General features: G+C 42.4%; 1 protein-coding gene across 1 annotated transcript; it reads right to left on the reverse strand.

Annotated features, from left to right (window-relative positions):
* Positions 1-918: 918 nt before the first annotated feature.
* On the reverse strand, positions 919-20,440 carry LOC133071651 (cytochrome P450 2U1). Its single transcript, XM_061164243.1, has 5 exons — positions 19,858-20,440; positions 8,008-8,643; positions 6,077-6,238; positions 4,161-4,328; positions 919-3,422 (listed from the first exon to the last, which is right to left on the reverse strand). The coding sequence occupies exons 1-5, from the start codon at positions 20,345-20,347 to the stop codon at positions 3,247-3,249; spliced, it is 1,632 nt and encodes a 543-aa protein (XP_061020226.1). The 5' UTR covers positions 20,348-20,440; the 3' UTR covers positions 919-3,246.

A 20,440-nucleotide genomic window follows, 5' to 3' on the forward strand; every position in this document is an offset into this window, starting at 1 on the left:
CCATGGGATTTCCCAGGCAAGAATGCTGAAGTAGGTTGCCATTCCCTTCTCTAGGGGATCTTTCTGACCCAGGGATCAAACCTGCGTCTCCTACATTGATAGGCAGATTCCTTACCACTGAGCCACCAGGGAAGCCCTTCCTGGAGGCTAGAAGTCCAACTCAAGGCATCTGCAGATTCAGAGTCGGGTGAGCGCCTGCTTCCTGGTTCATGGATGGCTGTCTTTGCACTCCGTTCTGATTTAACAGAAGGGGTCAGGCAGTTCTCGGGCTCTTATAAGGACCCTAATCATTCATGAGGGCTCCACTCTCATGACATAATCACCTGCCAAAGATTCTACCTCCAAATATCATCACACTGGGGATCAGATTTCAACTAATGAATTCTTGCCGAGGGACACAAACATTCAGTTTATAGCAGAGTTCTTGGGAAAGGCCACTTTAGATTGGACTTTAGCGGAAGCTGAGCCTGAGGAGGTGACCTCTGAGCTGTAACCTACAGGAGGAAGACTGGGCCATGGAAAAAGGTTGGCAGTGGGCTGGCTCATCTAGAGGAAAAATCCATAGGGTGGGATATTTTAAAAACTTGTCTTCCTGAGCTAAGAAGTGTAATCAAGACAAGCACTTGATACTTTGCCACCATGGGCTTGTACAGATTCATCCATCCTTCAAATCATGCTGGATTTTGATGTGGGAAGTAAGAAATATGGGCTTTAAGACAGCCCTAAGGGTAACTGTGTAAAAGAGGGCATATTTTAAAAGAAGTATCCTTCTGCCTAGAGATCATGCTTATATGTGGCCATCTCTCTCTTTCTGGAGGTTTGTCCCTCTTGCACTTCCTTACTTGACATCTGGTAAAAGAGAATTTTGCTTAGCAACTGAAATAAACCCCCCAAAACCCAGAAGTGACACTATCTCAGTTAAAATTAAAAGTTTAATAAAAACATCAAAAATTATGTCCATGATGAGGGCTAAAAATAGGTATCAGGCAGACTCATAAAACAAAGTACTATTCTTTTTACACTTCAAGTAAATCATAAAGTATAAAATCGTAGAACATCAACACATAGGAAAGCACTAACAGTCTTTGCAGTGATTTGCCATAAACAGATGTTTTTAAAGTGCTACAGTTTAAGGCATTATGTTTTAAAGTTTAATAAACATCTGATTTCTCACAGAATAGTTTTTTCTCAAATTAGCTGCAAACTGTTTAGGGAATACTGAAAATGTATTTATAAGTTGAGGAGTAATACATTTGCTATTGCAAAGTTAATAGTACAATTCCAAAGCATATGCAATTCCAAATGAGGAACAAACTGCCCTGCTCACCACGCAGGGTAATCCACACAATCCATCCAAGATCCGCACGACAAACTCTCCATTCACTCTTAAGTGCCTAGGCATTTCATTCATTAGTTTTTCTTTTTTAATTAACAAAAAATGCTCAAGGCACCTAAAGATTGGCCTGTAGTTCATTTATCCATGTTGAAAATGCAGAGAGATAGGCTGCAATGGATCTAGTCGAGGCGGTACTAAGAAGTGGTACAGGAAGAACTCTCCTGTTATAGACTGGTAGGTTTGAAACAGTGGTACTTTCTTATTAATAACTACAGGAAGTCCTTAACTTTTCTAAGCTTGACCTTCATCAGCTACAAAATATCATCCTGTTACTGGACAGTCTGTAAGAATTACATAAGTATTCAACTGAAGCATAAAGTATGGTGCCAGAATGAGGAAGGCTCAAAAAGTACAGCTGCTCATACTGTATCACGATTCCTTCTATATACAGAGTATAATGGGAGAATAAAGGAAAGTCCTGTCCACTTTTGGAGCATGTTCTCCATGGACAGGTCTGCTCTTCATTGTCAAGGACTGCTCAGACATTTATCATCCTGGCTTCGTGGCAGCAAAAAAAGGCCAGAGGCACCCCCATGATTGTGATAGCTGAAAACACAACCCTGTATTTCCAAACACCTCCTGAAAGAGGTCATTACCTTTTTCAAGAACTGCTCTTTCAGAAAGAGCTTATTTATTAAGAAACAATTTAGTTATCTTAATAAGCAAAAGAATGCCTTCCTGTCTTTGCGAGTCTTCAAGGATGAGATATGTTAGGTCTAGTGGCAGGAAGGAAGAACAGGAAAGGAACATTCAGTACAGCTCGAATCCTTCCCTTATAAATCCCAGTATCAAAATTCCTGAGCTCACTATTCAGGGCTCAAGTCAAAAGCTAGAGCTACATCCTTGTGGGTAAACACAGCAGAAAGGAATCCTGCCATGAAGCCACTTTTTCATCTAGGCTCACTCTTCATGTAGTTGAAATAGAAGGCAGACATATACACTCAGACCATATCCATTCCTCAACATACTGAACAAGGGTTCTCTTCATCCTATGTCTAAAAAAATAAAAACTAAAATCATAAAAGGGTAACGATAACAAGTCCCCTAAAACTGACATAAGCTCTGTTCCAAGATAAGTTCTAACTCATTGTCACTCAAGCCCACATCCTTCTCTGATAAAGTATTAAAAGTCTGAACACCACTTTCATGTTGCCATGGGTCTTAAACAGGTAGGTCTTCCTTCTCCCGAATTTGTTCTCCAGACATCTTAGTGATGTCAGAAAAGATATGGGGCATTTGACCATCGTTCAAGCCGAGATGAGTGTCTGCAGTAGCTCAGTGGTAAAGAATCTGCCTGCAATGCAGGAGCTGCAGGAGACCCAGGTTCAATCCACAGGTCTGGAAGATCCCCTGGAGACGGGAACGGCAACCCATTCCAGTATTCTTGTCTGGAGAATCTCATGGACACAGGGGCCTGGTGGGCTACAGTCCATAGGATCACAGAGTCAGAGACAACTGGAGTGACTTCGCACGCACACATGCATGCCAAGACATAAGGCAGGTTTTGTTACCTCCACCTTCCGTGTGGAAAGACTGAGGCACTGAGAGATGAGATGAAATGCCCACTGGTGGAGCCTGCTGGGCATAAAAATCCATATCCCCTGCTTCCCCATCCACTACTTTGGTCGCCATCCCCCAAGTCACATGCATTACTGAAATGGCTGAAGTTTCCTGCAGAGGAATGCGCCCCCCAAAAGGAAAAGTCCCACAAGCCCCTCTTTCCAATCTCTCTCTAGTCTGAGCCCAACCTAGATCTTCAGAGTTGCCAGATCCACTGTCAATTACAGAAGGAAGAATCTGTTTAGAAGGATGTGTATTTACATTCTCTGCACCATCTCTTCATGGAGATGTTATCTCTTTGAAATGATTATATTAAATGGATGTGGGGCTAAAGTTAGACCATATTTCCCAGTCAGGATTGGCTTTGAGTCCTTAGGCAAAACAAACGTGAAACTCTGCATTAGGCTCACGAACATCAGGAACAGCTCCATCTTTGCCAGCTGCTCTCCCATACACACCCGCTTCCCTAAAAATGAGACCAGAAAAAAGGGATTACAAGACCACCCCTTTTCCTACCTCAAAAGGGATACATTTATACGAAAACTCTAAGTTGAGTGTTTTAAAGGTAGACACAGAGAGGCTTGAAATAAAACTGCCACACATAACCCAGGGCTTCCCAGAGTCTATGTGGATCAGAATTTTTACCAAGTTCACATTTTAGCTAACTCCTACTCACAAAAATCTAGGCTCATCCTAGATAGAAACTGGAGATGGAACGAACAAGGCAGGCTAGCTCGTCTCCTCCATACCTATTTATCTCTTTCCCTGCTCTTACCTGGAAGATTGAAGAGAAGAGACATCACATGAGAATCTCTGGAGCATTCCTTTTCTATAGAAAGAAGCCTCCTTGCCCTCATCTAGGAACCTAAAAGAGTAAACTGCTGAGATCAGAGATCCCACCCTCTCACCCACCATTCAGGCAGGTAGAAAGCTGCTCTTTAATAAGTCTCTGGGACTTAAACAATCACCTGGACAACTCAAAAAGGAAGATGTCTAGTCACATTTAACAATTTAAAATCAACTGCTTTCATTTTTTAAAATACGAACTGAACATAGTGGAGATGCATTATCTAAATTATTTCTCTCATATATTAGCTTGTCAAGAAAGACACATTTTTAAAACAATATCACAAAATAATGAAAGATTCTTCTGGTTCTACTTCTTTCTTAATTATACCATTAAGAAAATAAAAGTTTAACTGACCTATGCCAAAAGGAATAAACGTTTCCTTTTTAATAAGTTGTCCTTGATCATCCAGAAATCGATCAGGGTAGAAATCATTTGGTTTCTCCCAGATGGCTGGGTCTCTGTGTACTGACCATAGGTTGGGTAATATTATCGTGCCTTTAGGAATGGTATACCCTTGGAGCACTAAAACAGAACAAAACCACAGAATCATTCAACATGCTTTTACTAATAGCTCCTGGTAAACATCACTGTTTGAAAAAAAAGAGCTAGTTACACATCTAGGTTCTTAACCTTCTGAATGGAGACGGCAATGGCAACCCACTCCAGTACTCTTGCCTGGAAAATCCCATGGACGGAGGAGCCTGGTAGACTGCAGTCCATGAGGTAGCTAAGAGTCGGACATGACTGAGCGACTTCACTTTCACTTTTCACTTTCATGCATTGGAGAGGGAAATGGCAACCTGCTCCAGTGTTCTTGCCTGGAGAATCCCAGGGATGGGGGAGCCTGGTGGGCTGGCGTCTATGGGGTCACACAGAGTCGGACACGACTGAAGTGACTTAGCAGCAGCAGCAGCAGCAAACTTCTGAGAGTAAACTTTCAGGTACTTTGAGGGCAGGGGAAAAGACCTTATTAACTGTCATCATCTCCACATGGTCCCTGGACCCAGCCTAAGACAGAGCACAGGAGCTGCTCTGATGCATGTTGAGTTAATCAATTCAATCAAACCATTAAAAATTATAATTAAGAGAAACATTAAAATAGAAATCATGTGGCATTTCAAGTAAATTATAAATTCCTCCCTGGTGGCTCAGTGGTAAAGAACCCACCTGCCAATACAGGAGACAAAGGTTTGATCCCTGGGTTGGGAAGATCCCCTGGAGGAGGGCATGGCAACCCAGTCCTGTATTCTTGACTGGAGAATCCCATGGACAGAGGAGCCTGGCAGCCACACTCCATGGGGTCACCAAGAGTCGGACATAACTTAGCAACTAAACTCAGATGTTAAAGAATCCACCTGCAATGCAGGAGACCTGTCTTTGATCCCTGGGTCGGGAATATCCCCTGGAGAAGGGAACAGTTACCAACTCCATTCTTGTCTGGAGAATTCCATGGACAGGAGGAGCCTGGCAGGTTACAGTCCATGGGGTCGCAAAGTCAGACATGACTGAGCGACTTTCACTTCACTTCACTTCAGACAACAACAATTCTTATATGTACTTTTACAGCTCACAGAGTCTTTTATGTCCACACAACAATGCAATGAAGGTAGAGGGATATGTAGGACATCACATGTAGGACACACTTCGTATCTAATTTCCACCAAGGAAACTGTTGAGTGATCCAATGTCATTTATAAGTGATTGCCTCCTACAATTGTCTTATAAGTAGATGTAAGCCCATTTCATCACAGGCTGTCTCCAGAGGACAACCCCTGGCTATGAAGGACCTTTACAGAGTCTGAGCGCCTGTATGTGACTGAGGGTGAGAGGCTGAAACGTGTGCCCTCAGAATCAGATGGGCTCTTCTAATCCTTCACCATTTGTGCTTCAGTTGCAGAATTGTTAAAAAAAAACAATGCAGGGTAACTCCCGGTTGAACTCCTTAATTCCAAGTTTAGGCTAGCTCTTCGGACCGCCAAGAACAGGAGGACCGAGAGGGACCTTTGTTAATTATTGTATCTGCCAATACGGCCACCTTAAATGGCAGCACAATTTGCCTGACCAGTGTACCTGAGCATGATTTGAAGGCTGGAGAGCTGTTTACCAGGAGGCAGTGCTGGAACGCCAGCCAGGACAGCAAAGAGGGACAGTGGGGCTGAAGCATCCCCTGGACATCTGATCACCCACGACAGTGCCAAACCCCCGCCGCACCCGCACCTCAGGTCCTCTGGGAGAGGGGGCTGGGTTCCCCTCAAGGGCCCTGGACTCGCCTGTTTTCTCTGAGGTCATGTGAGGGATGGAGAGCGGCACCACGGTGCTCAGCCTCTGCACCTCCATGATGGTGGCTTCTGTGTAGGGCATCTGCGCCTTGTCAGTGAGGGAGGGGGCGCGCTCAGCACCAATGACCCTTGCAATTTCTTCATGAACCTTTTCTGTACAAAAACAAGAGGAAAGCAGAATCCAAAGGATAAGCCAGAAGAGACTGCCCTCCCATGCACACTTCCCATCACCACACCCACACAGCTGGGAAGTGGGCAGGAGAACCTGACCTAGCCTCCGTGAAGCGAAGCACCGGTCAGATATCCCAGTAGAGGCAGCTGGTCCCAGGGACACCGTACCAGCCTGGGTCTCTTAACAGAGCACGGCAGAGCAGATAGAGGGGCCCAGGGGAAGGTGCACTGGATTCAGGACCCGCCTGAATCACTCTCTCATATCAACTTTGAATTGGCTCTCTAAGCCAGTTCTCTAAGCTAAACCTGTGACAACGTGTGACAGCTCAACATGACCCCCAGTGACCCCACCTCTTAGTGGTCACATCTTTGTGCCGTCCCCTCCCACTTGATACCAAACTGGTCTCTGTGACCAACAGAATAGGGAGAAGTAATGGTATGACCATTCTGAGCTGGAGTTAGAGTTGACCACTATGGCTTTTGTCTGGACCACTCACTCTCGGGTCATTCACTCTGGGAGAAGCTGGCAGCCAAGTCAAGGTCTGAAGGGTAAGGCCCACCAGCTGTCATGTGGATGAACAATCTTGCCAGAAGATCCTTCAGTCCTAGTCAAGTCTACAGGTATCTGTCACCCCGGCCAACAACTTGATGATAATTTTGTAAGAAATTCTATGCAGAACACCCAGGCTCTGCTGCTCCAAACTCCTGATCCTCAGAAACTATATGACATAATGAATGATGGTTCTTTTAAGATGCTAAATTTTGGGATAATTTGCTACTCATCAATAGTTAATGAATGTAGGTAGGCAAAATCCCATCTATAGTAGGCAGCAAACGGTCCCCCAAGATGTCCATAATCCCTTAGAACCTGTGAATATGCTATCTTATATGGTAAAGGGACCTTGATTAAATGAAGGACCTTGAGCTGGGGAGATGATGCTGGATTTTCTTGGCGTGCCCAGTCTAATTATATGGGTTTTAAAACTGGAGAACTTTTCCCAGTTGCGTTTAGAGTCAGAGGGAGATGTGACTACAAAAAATTGGCCAGAGGGATACAAGATTGCTGGCTTCAAAGATGGGAGCAAGGGGGCCCAGCCAAGGAAGCTAGAAATGGCAAGGAGATGCATTCTCCTCCAGAGTGTCCAGCAAGGCACGCAGCCCTGCCAATGTCTTGATTTTAGCTCACTGAGACAGTGTCAGACTTCTAATGTACAGAACTCTAATATAACAAATTTGTGTTAAGTCACTAAGTGCGTGGTTATTTGTTGTAGGAGCAATGGAAAATGAATACACTTCTTCCCCCTGTCCTTCCACTGTGAACTTCCACTGATATTCACTACCTACTAGTATTGATGTGGTGGAACTAGCTCTGTGACCATGTGAAAATCACAGAACTCTGAGCCTCTGGTCTCATTTTCAAAAAAGATGGATGGGTTCAGATGATTATGATACTCTTCAACTCTAAAAGAATCTTCTCTAAAGTTCTTTCTTCATCCTAGATTTCACACAGAATCAGACCTGTAGAGATTTAAAGCAGATGCATGCAAGCTGTGACCTTAGAGCCACTGTCTAAAATCTTGGAGTTTCATTGTTAACACCTTACCAATTCCCTATGAGATGCAAGCATTTCCATTTTGTTTTCCAGCCTGAAGACGTTGCTTATTGATAGGAGCCATAGGATCACCAAGGTTGTTGATCCTGATTTAAATATCCTGGTTTTGCCATGAATAAAGGAAACATCTGTTTATTACCTTGAATGTTGGGGTGCAGTGACATATACAGGAGGCACCAAAGCAAAGAGTTAGTTGTGGTATCAGTGCCAGCAATGAAGAGATCGCCAATGATATAAAATAAGTAATCTTCATCAAAACCACTATTGCTATTATTTTTCTTCTCCTCCTCCACATGGAGAAGATACATGTCTATGAAGTCCTGAGGGTTCTCTACATCCAAAGATTCTCGATGGTCTTTGATGATTTTTTTAAGGAAAATGGTTAAATCCTTTTCAATCTGTCTTAATTCCTTAAATGGTCCAAAAGGAAGGTAATAAAGCCAGGAGCATATGTTGACCAGGAGAAGCTGGGTGTTCAGACAAATTTCTAAAGCTCGTGACATAAAATTAAGCATTTTCTTAAATTCACTGTTGGTGTAATCAAAGCGCCGACCAAAGCACAAAGAGCAAATGATGTTAGAGACAGCGTTGTTGACGATGGGGAAAGGATTGAAGGGGGCTTCTCCATGCTTCTGAATTTCCTCTTTCACATATCTGAACTCCTCAATGATCTTGGGCTCCAAGCTCAGCTTTCCCAAGCCAAAATGACGAAGAGTTGAATGAGAGAACTTCCTCTGTTGTCTCCAGACTGGACCATAATGTGCAAATACAATCCCTGCAAAAGGAAACCAAGGAAAGAAGGTGAGAGACAGCAAAGCTTGACAATTAATACTGAAGAGGGCCAACCATGAAGTGGACTTGTATTTCTCCAGTCACTTGTGCAAAGCTCATATACGTACAGATAAGGACGACCAGTCAAGAAGAACGACTGGCAAAATTTAGTTATCCAGATAGTGTATGTTTCTAATAACAAAAATCATATCTAATTTCATTAGAAAACTTTGCTAAAAAGCTTATTATTACAACTGGTGAAATAAGAGAAAACAAGTTTCGATTTCTAGAGTTACATAAATTTCAAAATCTTATTTTCTTAAAGTGAACCCAGACTTAGAAAATATCTCAAGCTAGGTACACCCATATTCTAAACATTCTGAACAGAAGAAGCAGCACATAAGAGTGCACATGAGGGCAGGGACGATATCTGAGTTTGCTCATCATTAAAAGCCAAACTTCTGGCATAGTGCTACATACAGAGGAGGAGCTTGTTAAGTATTAGCTGAATAAATCAATGACCCAACTGAATTAGAACAGTGCTCATCAAAGCTTGGATCAAAGAACTGGCAAGTAATCTAAAATGTCTATTGTTGCAAACAGCCCTAATTTAAAAACATCTGAACTCTAGGACATTCACAACTACATCTTATTTGATTCTCACTTATGTTTTACATCTTTCACCATCAAACCCAACAGAATTGCTCTCAGATGTTGTATCAAATTGTTCTCAAACATTCCTTGCTTCCTGTCACTTACTTCATCCTCCTCTTTTCCATGGTGTGCTTTATTGTTTCAGCCAGCTCTCCTCCTTCCTTCCCATTTTTCATCTACTTCATTCCTGCTAACTTCAAGGACATGCTTAACAAATATTTCTGAATGACTACTATGTACCAGACATTGGGATGCTGTGAATACAGCTGAGAATGAAAGAAAGACCTCTCTCAGTGGTTAAGACTGTCTATGTAAAATTATTCTCAATAAAAAAAACAGCCATATGGTCAAATGTTTTGAATGATTTATCAGGTTCATTTTCCTTCCTGGAATCTTCCACACATCTGCTCAAATATGATATTCTTTCAAGGTCTTTTGTTTAGGTGTTTTATGACTTCCATTTGTCATCATCTAGAATTTTTTTAGGGGCTTCCCAGGTGGTGCTAGTGGTAAAGAACCTGCCTGCTAAAGCAGGAGACATAATGAGACATGGGTTTGAGCCCTGGATCGGGAAGATCCCCTGAAGGAGGGCATGGCAACCCATTCCAGTTTTCTTGCCTGCAGAATCTCATGGACAGAGGAACCTGGTGGGCTACATTCCCTGGGGTTGCAAAGAACTGAACACAACTGAAGCGTTCTAGTGCAGCATAGAAATTTTTTTGGACCCTCCTGTGTTGAACCCATTTCCCTGGAATCTATGTCTTTTTCTTCTTTCACTCCTGTATTTTGTTGAAGCCCATTCTCTAGCAGTTTCCTGGGAAAGGCTACATCAGAGAGAAATTTCTAAAGACTTTTAACAAATGTATTAATTGTACCTTTCCCCCTCCATCAGAATTTTGAAAACATTGCTAAGAGTACACTGATGTGTCATAAAATACATTCACCTTCAATGTGACTAGATATTGCCAAACTCCTCTCCAAAGTTGGAAAGACCCCAAAAGTGTGCCTACCAGAAGTATATTAATGATCTCTCATCAAATAGTTGCCATCACTTGGCAATCAATTGTCAACATTTTATTTTTGCCAATCAGAGGGCTGAAATGCATCTCATCTGATTTTTATTTGCATGTCCCTGATTGTTACAGTGAGTTGGAACAGCTTCTCATATAGCTATTGCCCAAGTTTCCTATTCTGTGACTTGTAGTTATAAACTGTGCAATTTTCTTCTTCTTACATATTCTATATGCAAAGCAGATATTGCCTTCCATCACGTGAATTGCTTTTTTCATGTTTTCATGCTATTACTTGATAAACAAGTTTTAAATATGAGGGTAGTTGCATTTGCCGATCTTTTCTTAGTGGTTTGTGCTGTGTATCTTATTTTAAAAATCTCTTCCTACCACAGGTTCATAAATACAACTATTTTCTTATAAAATTAAAACATTTTGCTTTTGCACATTTAAGTCTCCATAGCCTACCTGGAGTTTATACTTATGAAGGGTATTCCTACTTGTTGTGAAGAGGGAATCCACTTTACCCCCTACTTTGATAATCAAGCACCATTTGTGGAACAGCTCCTCCTTTTCCCAACTGACCTACAACATGGCCTCTGTCATGCATTTACCGTATACAGGCAGCTCCATTTCCAGCCTTTCTAGGCTGCTTTACTGTATTTTGTTGTTGTTGTTTAGTTGCTAAGTTGTGTCCAACTCTTTGGGACCCCATGGACTGTAGCCCACCAGGCTCCTCTGTCCATGGGATTTCCCAGGCAAGAATACTGGAGTGTATTGCCATTTCCTTCTCTAGGGGATCTTCCCGACCCAGGGATCAAACCCACATTTTCTGCATTAGCATGCAGCTTCTTTATCACTGAGCCACCAGGGAAGCCCATTAATTTTCAGACCTTCATCCTGATAAAGGATAGTGAAGGCTTCACAAGGGCTTCCTTGGCGGGTCAGTGTAAAGAATCTGCACGCCAATGCAGAAGACAGCCCTGGGCTGGGAAGATCCCCTGGAGAGGGGAATGGCTACCCACTCCAGTATTCTCGCCTGGAGAATCCCATGGACAGAGGAGCCTTGGGCTACAGTCCACGGAGTTGCAAAGAGTCTGACACTATTGAGAGACTAACACGTTCACTTTTCAAGACTCTACAGTTGCCTTTGAGATCCGCTTTAGCTGCAGTCCACAAGTATTGTCTGCAGTGCATTTGAAGTATAAACTTTTTGTTCTATTATAATTCTCTTTTGCCACCTAGGTTAACTGGCTTATGCTGATTTTTTACATCGATGAGGCTAGCTTTTTAGTCTAGTATGTGATCAATTTTAATAAATCTCCAAATAAAGTAGGGAAGAATTTTTATATAAGCAATAAGGTCCTCTTTTTTTTGAAATTTTTAAAAAACTTTTAATTTTATATTGGAGTATAGCCAATTAACAATGTTGTGATAATCTCTGGTGAACAGCCAAAGGGACTCAGCCATACATATACATGTATCTGATACAATTGAAATTCAGCATTTTAAAATTGTCATTTTGAAACTAAAGAAGAAACTGAAAAGATAGTGATTTTTGCATATTGTTACATGACCTTATTAAACTTTCTTTCATATGAAGGACGAGAGCACTAAGAAATGATCCACTACAGGTGATAAATACACTAAGCATGCCCCTGTGTGGTCCTTTCCAACAAAGAACGCTAGATAACTGTTAGAATCAAATCTTCTTTATCCTTACCAAATTTTTATCTGCCTGATCTCTCAACTATTCAAACACTTACGTTAAAATATTTTGCTCTAACAGTACTTGTCAATTTCTTTTTACAATTATATAAGTTTTTGTTATGTGTCTATCTATATATCTATATATATATGCATATAAAAATATTTTAAGAATTAAAATATATAATTAAAATGCACAAAAAATTTATGTATCTATGTTGTACATATATCAGGTACATATATTAATATATGCCAGACAACACTGTCAGCTACATTCAAATTTAGAAATATTTTATCTGCCTGGTTAAAAAAAAGGGTTCCTCTTATCATCATGTAATGCCTTCCTTATTCTTTATTTCTGTAGTTTTAGGGTGTGCTAGGTCTTCATTTCTGCACCCCGGCTGTCTCTAGTTGCGGCAAGTGGGGGCTACTCTCTAGTTGCAGCGCACAGGCTCCTCATTGTGGCAGATTTTCATCTTGCATGGTACAAGGTCATACCTCTCTGCCCTCATTCCCCTCCCTACTTCAAATCACTGGCTGACCAAGAGGTCACTAAAATCCAAAGTTCTTCAAAAGCATCTATTTTCTATTTTCTGCAGGGAAGGTGGTGGTGATAAGGAACTGGTCTAACTACAGTTTATATGCACTTCAAGCAATTGCTATTTTCAGCTCTCTGGCTCATCCCTATCTCCTGTGATCACTGGTACTTTCAATTCCCGAGCCTTTCTGGGATTCCTTAGGAAGAACTGTACCACACTCCACTAGTACCTCCCTCTGTAGAAACTTCAGGGTGGTCATCCACCACTCTTTGAAGTCATTTGCCAATCCTGTCTCTGCTTTTTGTCTTCAGATGTTGTGGTACATTTCATCATGGATGGAGTAAGTGCTTCTGTGAAAAGTCCCTCTGGTGTAGTGTGTGATTTTCAAGACAAAAAGGGAATAAAAATACATTAACTATTCCTGAAACTAGACTCTCTTTGTTTACTAAAGCCCTATAAACTATTTTCTAGGGAACCACAGCTTAGTCACACTTCCTGTCTTTAACCATGCCCAAATCTTTTGCTGCTGTCAGCATTCAGAGGCTGTGTTATTGGGCTCCCTTCTCTTTTCTTGGAAACATACAGTCTCTGACTCTAACTTCAGGATTTTATCCTAATTTTAACTACCATCTAATTTAAGATGTCACACATGACATCTCCGGTCTGTCCTATTTCTCAAGGGATTGTATTCTTTTGTTAGGTCCTCAGTCTGTGTCACCTACTCATCATCTTTCAAACTCTCACCTTTAAACTCATGTTTAAATCCATACATTTGGATTTTAGAAACATTTTATCTAGCAAAATGCCCTCTGTTAGTTTTTCCAATATTTAGAGTCCCCTATGTGCCAGCTATTAAGGGCATATGGATTTAAAAGACACAGTCGCTGTTCTCAAGATGCTTTCAGTTTTTCGAGGAACTGGATAAATCAACAACTCTAATATACTGTTTTACACGGGACTCTACTGAAGTTGCATAGCATATTGAATGTTGTATGGTGGGTCGCACTAAAGTTGCATAATTCATATGTATAGTATTGAATGTTGCATTGTTGGACTGTACAGGATTGGACGCTATATTTTGGACTATACTGAATGTTCCACTGTTGGGATACATTGTATTAAATGTATGTCGGAGGCTATTGAGGTCTCAATGTAGACAGAGGAAAGAGCACCCCGTCAGCTGAGTGAAAGCAGTACTTCTCAGGACATCTGAGTGATACTTCATTTGTAAATAAGGATGTATATGAAGGCATATTTTAGAAAAAAAAGAACTTGGGGAAAGTTAAAGAGGGGCTGGATTATCTTTAGGGAAAAATTCAGGTTTAGATAAGGCAGGGAAAAGGAGGGAACCCTCTCAAGAGAGGCTGGTACTTGGGCATTGGGTATTGACAACAACTTAACAGGTATGAGGACTTCCCCCGTAGCTCAGATGGTAAAGAATCTGCCTCAAATGCAGGAGACCCGGGTTTGATCCCTGAGTTAGTAAGATCCCCTGGAGTAGGAAATGGCAACCCACTCCAGTATTCTTACCTGGAGAATTCCAGGGATAGAGGAGCCTGGGGGGCTACAGTCTATGGGGTTGCAAAAGTCAGACACGACTGAGCGACTAACACTTTGACAGCTATGAAGTGCAAGACAGAGGTGATCAAGGAGACAGTGTCTGAGAATGCCAGGGATGAGAGGCATGGACAGAATTAATGGCATCAGGGTTTCAAACCTTGTAAAATACCCTGGTCGGGAAGCCAGAATGGCTTAGAGTCTGAGAGTGTTTGGAAGAGGTTCAGGCACATCTTCCAATTGCTGACGCCTCCATTCTTTTTCTTTTTTTTTGACATCTCCATTCTTACGTATACAATGGTTGTCTACAAAGACTTCATCTCAAGGGGGATAAAAAACACTGAAAAATAAAAATTACTCCAAAGCAAAATGAGGACTCTGGTTTGGAAATGACAAAACATACCCTCAAGTTAGTTTGGCAAAAAGGCCAAGTAGGCTGTGGATGGAATCAAAAAGCAAAAAGAGGTGGGTATCACCACCTCAGAGAGGACTAAATGTCACAGAACTCCTTCTCTCCACACCCACTTTCACTTCTTTCTGCCTGCCTTTCTTCTTTCTTACTGTGAACCAGCTCCTCCAAGGATCAGGAGCTACCCTGAGATGCCCCTTCTCCCATTTTCACCGCTAGAGAGAAAAGCCCTTCTAAAACCCTCTATTCTCTAGTTATAACCTGAAAAATGCTGGAGAAGAACTCAAATGTTTCAGTCAGGTATTCCATGGTGACACCACTTTGGAATAATTAACATCCATTAGTTTTGCCTTGAGGTTTTCAAACTATGCCATTCTGGTAATTAAAGTACTTCTTGGGTAGCCTTGGCTCTGACTTAATAAACTTTTTAAATTTGAAGTAGAGTTGATCTACAATATTATATTAATTTCAGGTATACAAAATTAGTTTCAGGTATACAAGATGATTCGGTATTTTAAAATTATACTCTATTTAACATTATTATAAACATTGGCTATATTCTTTGTGATGTACAATATACCCTTGTAGCTTATTTATTTCCTACCTAGTAGTTTGTACCTCTTAACCTGACTTTGTAGCTTTATTAACTATTCCTGCTCAGGAACAGAATCAGATGGATCAGTAGGTTTGATGGGCATAGCTAATGTAGAACATCTTTACGGCAAATCTAGCTGACTATAGTTTTTATGCTTAAAAAGAACATCAACCTGTCCAAGCACAATCATTTGAAAAACTCAAATAAATAACTTCCCTACATGCTAGAATTCGCTGACAATGTGTTAAGTGAACAATTTCCAGCACATCACTGTTCATGAAACATTCCTTCTCTGCTAGTCTCACCAACTTTAGTAGCAAAATTCTTTAAAAAACATCTTGTAAGAAACATTTAATAACACTATTGGTCTCCAGTTCCTACTATCACCTTCTCTTACAGCCTACACATCCTCCTTCTGGACAATTTCACATTGTATAATGTTGCCTTTGGAAAAAACACTGAAGGGATTGAGCACCAAAGGGAGAGAGGATTGCCTGGGCACTCCTCAAGTCTTGCTGAGCTGAGTCTCTCAGCCTTTCACTCCTGTGGCCGATCTCCTGCAAGCTGACCATGCCATCCACTTCTAGATCTATGAAGTCAACCCAGAACTCATCTGCTCCTTTGTCCCTTGATGGGCATCTTGAGAAAAATTCACCTTCTCCCATTTTATTCTTCGCCCTTGAAACAATTCCATTAAAAGATTCCTTGACTATCTACATATCCCTATGCAGATGGCCTACTGTTTATTCCAAGTAAAATCCATAAGCATTTCCCTTGTTACATATGGTTCTTGCTTTACCGTCTCCTGTCAATCACCTTCACTAGCAACAGAAATTTCTTCCAGCACATTTGCCCAACATGTGTCCACCAGAACACCAGAGCAGCATCACCTGAGAAGTCCTAACTGTGTCTTGGGGGAATTAACACTTTTAGGTTAAAGCAAATCATCCTGGGCACCCAAGACTTTCCTAAATAAGGAGGGATCTAATAACAAGCTGTGATCCAACTGATACTTAAAAACTGCCTTGTTATATATAACAACTGCCTTATATATGTAATAACAACCACCTTATTATATATAACTACCTTATTATGTATAATAATAACAGCCTTACAATGTATTTATGTATAATAACTGCCTTATTATATTACATATAACAATAACTGCCTTATTATATATAATAAAGCAGTTTTTAAGTATTAGTCAAATCACAGCTTGTTATTAGATCCCTCCTTATTTAGGAAAGTCTTGAGAGTCCGGGATAATTTGGTGCTTCACTTAAAGTATTAATTCCTCCAAGAGACAGAGCCTATTGTACAGAGTGAAGTAAGTCAGAAAGAGAAAGACAAATATTGTATATTAATGCATGTGTATGGAATCTAGAAAGATGGTACTGATGAACCTATTTGCAGGGCAGCGATGGGGACACAGACATAGAGAACAGACTTGGGGACACAGTGTGGGAGGGAGAGGGTGGGAAGAATTGAGAGAGTAGCATGGAAACATATTCATTACCGTATGTAAAACAGAGAGCCAGTGGGAATTTGCTGGAGACATATGGAGCTCAACCCAGTGCTCTGTGACAATCTAGAGGGGTGGGATGAGGGGGGAGATGGGAGGGAGGTTTAAGAGGGAGAGGACATATGTATACCTGTGACTGAATCACGGTGATGTATGGCAGAAACCAGCACAGTATTATAAAGCAATTATCTTCCAATTAAAAAAAAAACTGCCTTATTATGGATTATTGACCAAACTATACATCCACCAAGAAGGACCTCAACGAAGAAAATCTAATTCTTACCTTTAAAAAATCAGGAGGAAAAAAAAAAAAAAAAAAAATCAGGAGGAAAAGACAGGCAAGCATCAACAGTGACAATACAATGTGGTAAGTACAACAATAGGTGCTTGGGTGCATGCATTCATTCATTTCCTGACTACCTACTGTGTGCCAATTAGTGGGGGTACAGTGGTTAAGAAGATGACCTAAATCTTTACCCTCACAGAGGTCACATTCTGGAGGTAGGTGTGGTTGGTAATAGGCTAAATGCTTTCAAAAGGTTTAATGAATGAGTTTAGGGAAATATGAATGAGATTAAGTTATGACATTGGTCAATGTCTAAAACAGGAGTGAAAGGTGACATCTGACCTAAGAGATGAGAAAGAGTCAGCCAAGTAAAAAGCTATTCCAGGTCCAAGAGTAACAAAACCCAGTAGCCTGAGGCAGTCACCAACTTGCCAGGAATCAGCTTAGGGTATCCAGAACAGACACTGTACTTGAAATGAACAAGCAAAGGGAGAGTAGAAAAAGATAAAGTACAAAAGGCAAACAGACGCCAGATCCTTTAGGGCATACAGGTCAAGAACGGGGTCAGAAGCAATTAGTTTCAGTGGCAGAGTGACATGATTTGTTCTGATTCGTGTTTTTTAAGAGATCCCTTTGATTGCTTTATATATGAATGATCGGAGCAGAAGCAAGCAGGCTAGTTAAGAGGTTTCTGCAGTAAGAGATGAGAACTGATTGTAGCTTGGATAAGATGGAGATGGGGAAAAGTGAATGGATACAGCACATGGATGTATCTGCTGCAGTAGGAACTGACAAGACTTATTGACGGACTGGTAGGGAATGGGATGAGAGTTTAAATGAAAACAGTGGTATCACAGAGAAAAGAGTAGCTCACCTCTGCCTGGGAGGGTAGAGAAATATGCCATAGAACATATTCTCAGAGAGGAGACATTTAAGCAGGTATGAGAAAACAAGAGCACAAGTATTGGTGAGGATGTGGAGAAACTGGTTATTGCCGGTAGGAATGGAAAATGGTGCAGCTGCTATGGAAAATGGTATGACAGTTACTCAAAAATTAAACATAGAGTTACCTATGATCAAGCAATTCCACTTCTGGATTTACACCCAAAAGAACTGATAGCAGGACTTTGAGCGGTCATTTGTAGATATACCATGTTCAAAGCAGCAATTTTCACAATAGTCTAAAGACAGAAGTACCCAATATTCCATCAAGGAGAAATGGATAAACAAAGTGCAGTGCAAACATTAAATGGAACAGGTGTCACTCTTAAAAAGGAAGAAAATTCTCACACATGCCACAAAACGGGTGAACCTTAAAACATTATATGAGGTGAAATATATCAGTCACAAAAGGATAAATACTGCATGATTCCACTTAAATAAATTACCTAGAATGGAAAATAGAATGGTGGTTGCCAGAGGTTAGAGACTTTAATGTTTAGCGGGTGTTTAGTGTTTGTTTAATGGGTATAAAGTTCCAGTTTTGAAAGATGAAGACAGTTCTGGAGATAGCAGTGATGGTTTCACAAACAATGTTATTGACTTAATGCCGCTGAACTGTATGCTTAAAAATGATTAAGATGGTAAATTTTATGCTATCTGTACTTCACCACACTAAAAAAAGAGAGAGAGAGAGAAGAAAAGCAGGCAGTTCTCCAGGTGGTCATGAGATCAGAAGAGAATTCCAGGTAGAAGCAGCAGGCTGTGTGAAGACGTGGGGAGGGAGATGTATGGACTATGATGTGTGTAGTTTGTTTTTCAGTAATATCAAAATTAATGTTTTAAACATTAAAATATTAAGGTCATCTTTACTATTCATTTAAAATCCTGATGCAAAAATCTGGCTTCATCAGGGTCTAAAAAGCCTGAATTTCTTTATGCCACATTCCAAGAAGCTTACTTAACAGTTACTGACTCCTCCTTTCAGGTGGCACAATGCTAAAGTATCTGCCTGCCACTGCAGGAGATGTAAGAGACAAGGTGTTCAACCCCTGGGTCAGGAGATTCCCTGGAGAAGGGAATGGCAACCCACTCCAGCGTTCTTATCTGAAAAATTCCATGGACAGAGGAGCCTGGTGGGCTACAGACACAACTGAGCACACACACACACACACACACTACTACGATACTGCGTGCTAGGGAGGACAAGGAAGTACTCTGTCCTCCTAGACGTCAGTCTAGTGGTGAAGACACACCTTTGAGCCCAAGGTTACAAAATTCTGAAGCCTCAGGACTGATAACTTCAGCGAAGGAAAAGTTCTTTTGCAATTAAACAAGTTCTAACAAGGGAGCCTAACTTACCTAGAGCAGAAGAGAGGGGAAAAAAATACAAAACCAAACCTCCCTGCAGGAAAGGCATTGAAATTAACACCTGAGTTAAGGTGAGGATTGGCACAGAAGGAAAAATAGCCTGGGACCCGTGCCGGCCAATACAACAGAGGGAACACTGATAAACAAAGGGCAACTGTGCTATTCGACAGCAGCAGATAAGGTGTTTACCAACCCTCAAAACTGCCCAACTTAGACTTCCATAAGCAGGAATCAGTGAGGCTCTGAACCTTATGTATTAGGTTTGTCAATTGGCTCCTATCTTATGGGAAAATAATCACATTAAATTCTTGCACTCAGAAGGCCAACAGTGTAAATATCCCTCTCTCTCTTTTTAACCAGGCCAAAGGTTCTCGTCGGGAACACAGCCTGAAGAGTGAGGCCTTGTTCTGGGAAGGAGTGAATACTCCTGGGGCGGATGGAGCCTATCACAGCTGGACGGAAGGGATCTCAAAGGCACCGGGAGTGGGAGGCGCGCCTCCCTCCACCTCCGGGTGTGAGGCGGACCAGGTGCGCGGCCGCAGGGGCCCAGAACCCACAGCCTCCGCGCACCTGCAGCCCCATCCGCGCGTTCACACGGCCCGTGACCCCCAAGGCGCGGCCCAGCTCACCCTTCCCCTTGGTCATTATGGAAGTGAGCGGCACCCGCGGGCGGTCGCTGAAGACCTCGGCCTGCTGCACCAGCGCCTCCCGCACGCTGTGGAAGTCGTTGAGGACCACCACCAGGTAGTGGCCGATGAAGAAGCTAAAGATGTTGCCGTAGACACGGCCCAGGTCGGTCAGGAGCCACTGCACGCCCTGGCCCGAGGTATTCATTTCTCCGGTTCTCGCCCGGCGATACGGCCAGCTCTTCCTTCGGAGAAAAGGCGGCAGCAGCACGAAGCCGAAGTTGCCCACCACGGGCCAGGGCGCGGGCCCGGGGGGGATGCCCCGCTCCGGGAACCGCCACAGCCAGCTCCAGCCCAGCAGCGCGGCGAGGACGAGCAGCAGCAGCGCGCCGCCCGTGGGGTCCAGCCGCAGCAGCCCCGGGGGCGCGTGCAGGAGGCGCAGAGGCCAGGGCGCGTCCTCGGTGGGGGGCTGGGGAAGCCCGGGGGAGGCCATGGCCTGAGCGCCGGTGTCCGCAGCCCCGGGCTCTTGCCGCAGACCCCACGAGCCTGTTCCCCGACACTGGTGCCCGGCCTCAGAGCCAACTCC

Source organism: Dama dama, chromosome 17 (genome assembly GCF_033118175.1).
Source record: "Dama dama isolate Ldn47 chromosome 17, ASM3311817v1, whole genome shotgun sequence".
NCBI lineage: Eukaryota > Metazoa > Chordata > Mammalia > Artiodactyla > Cervidae > Dama > Dama dama.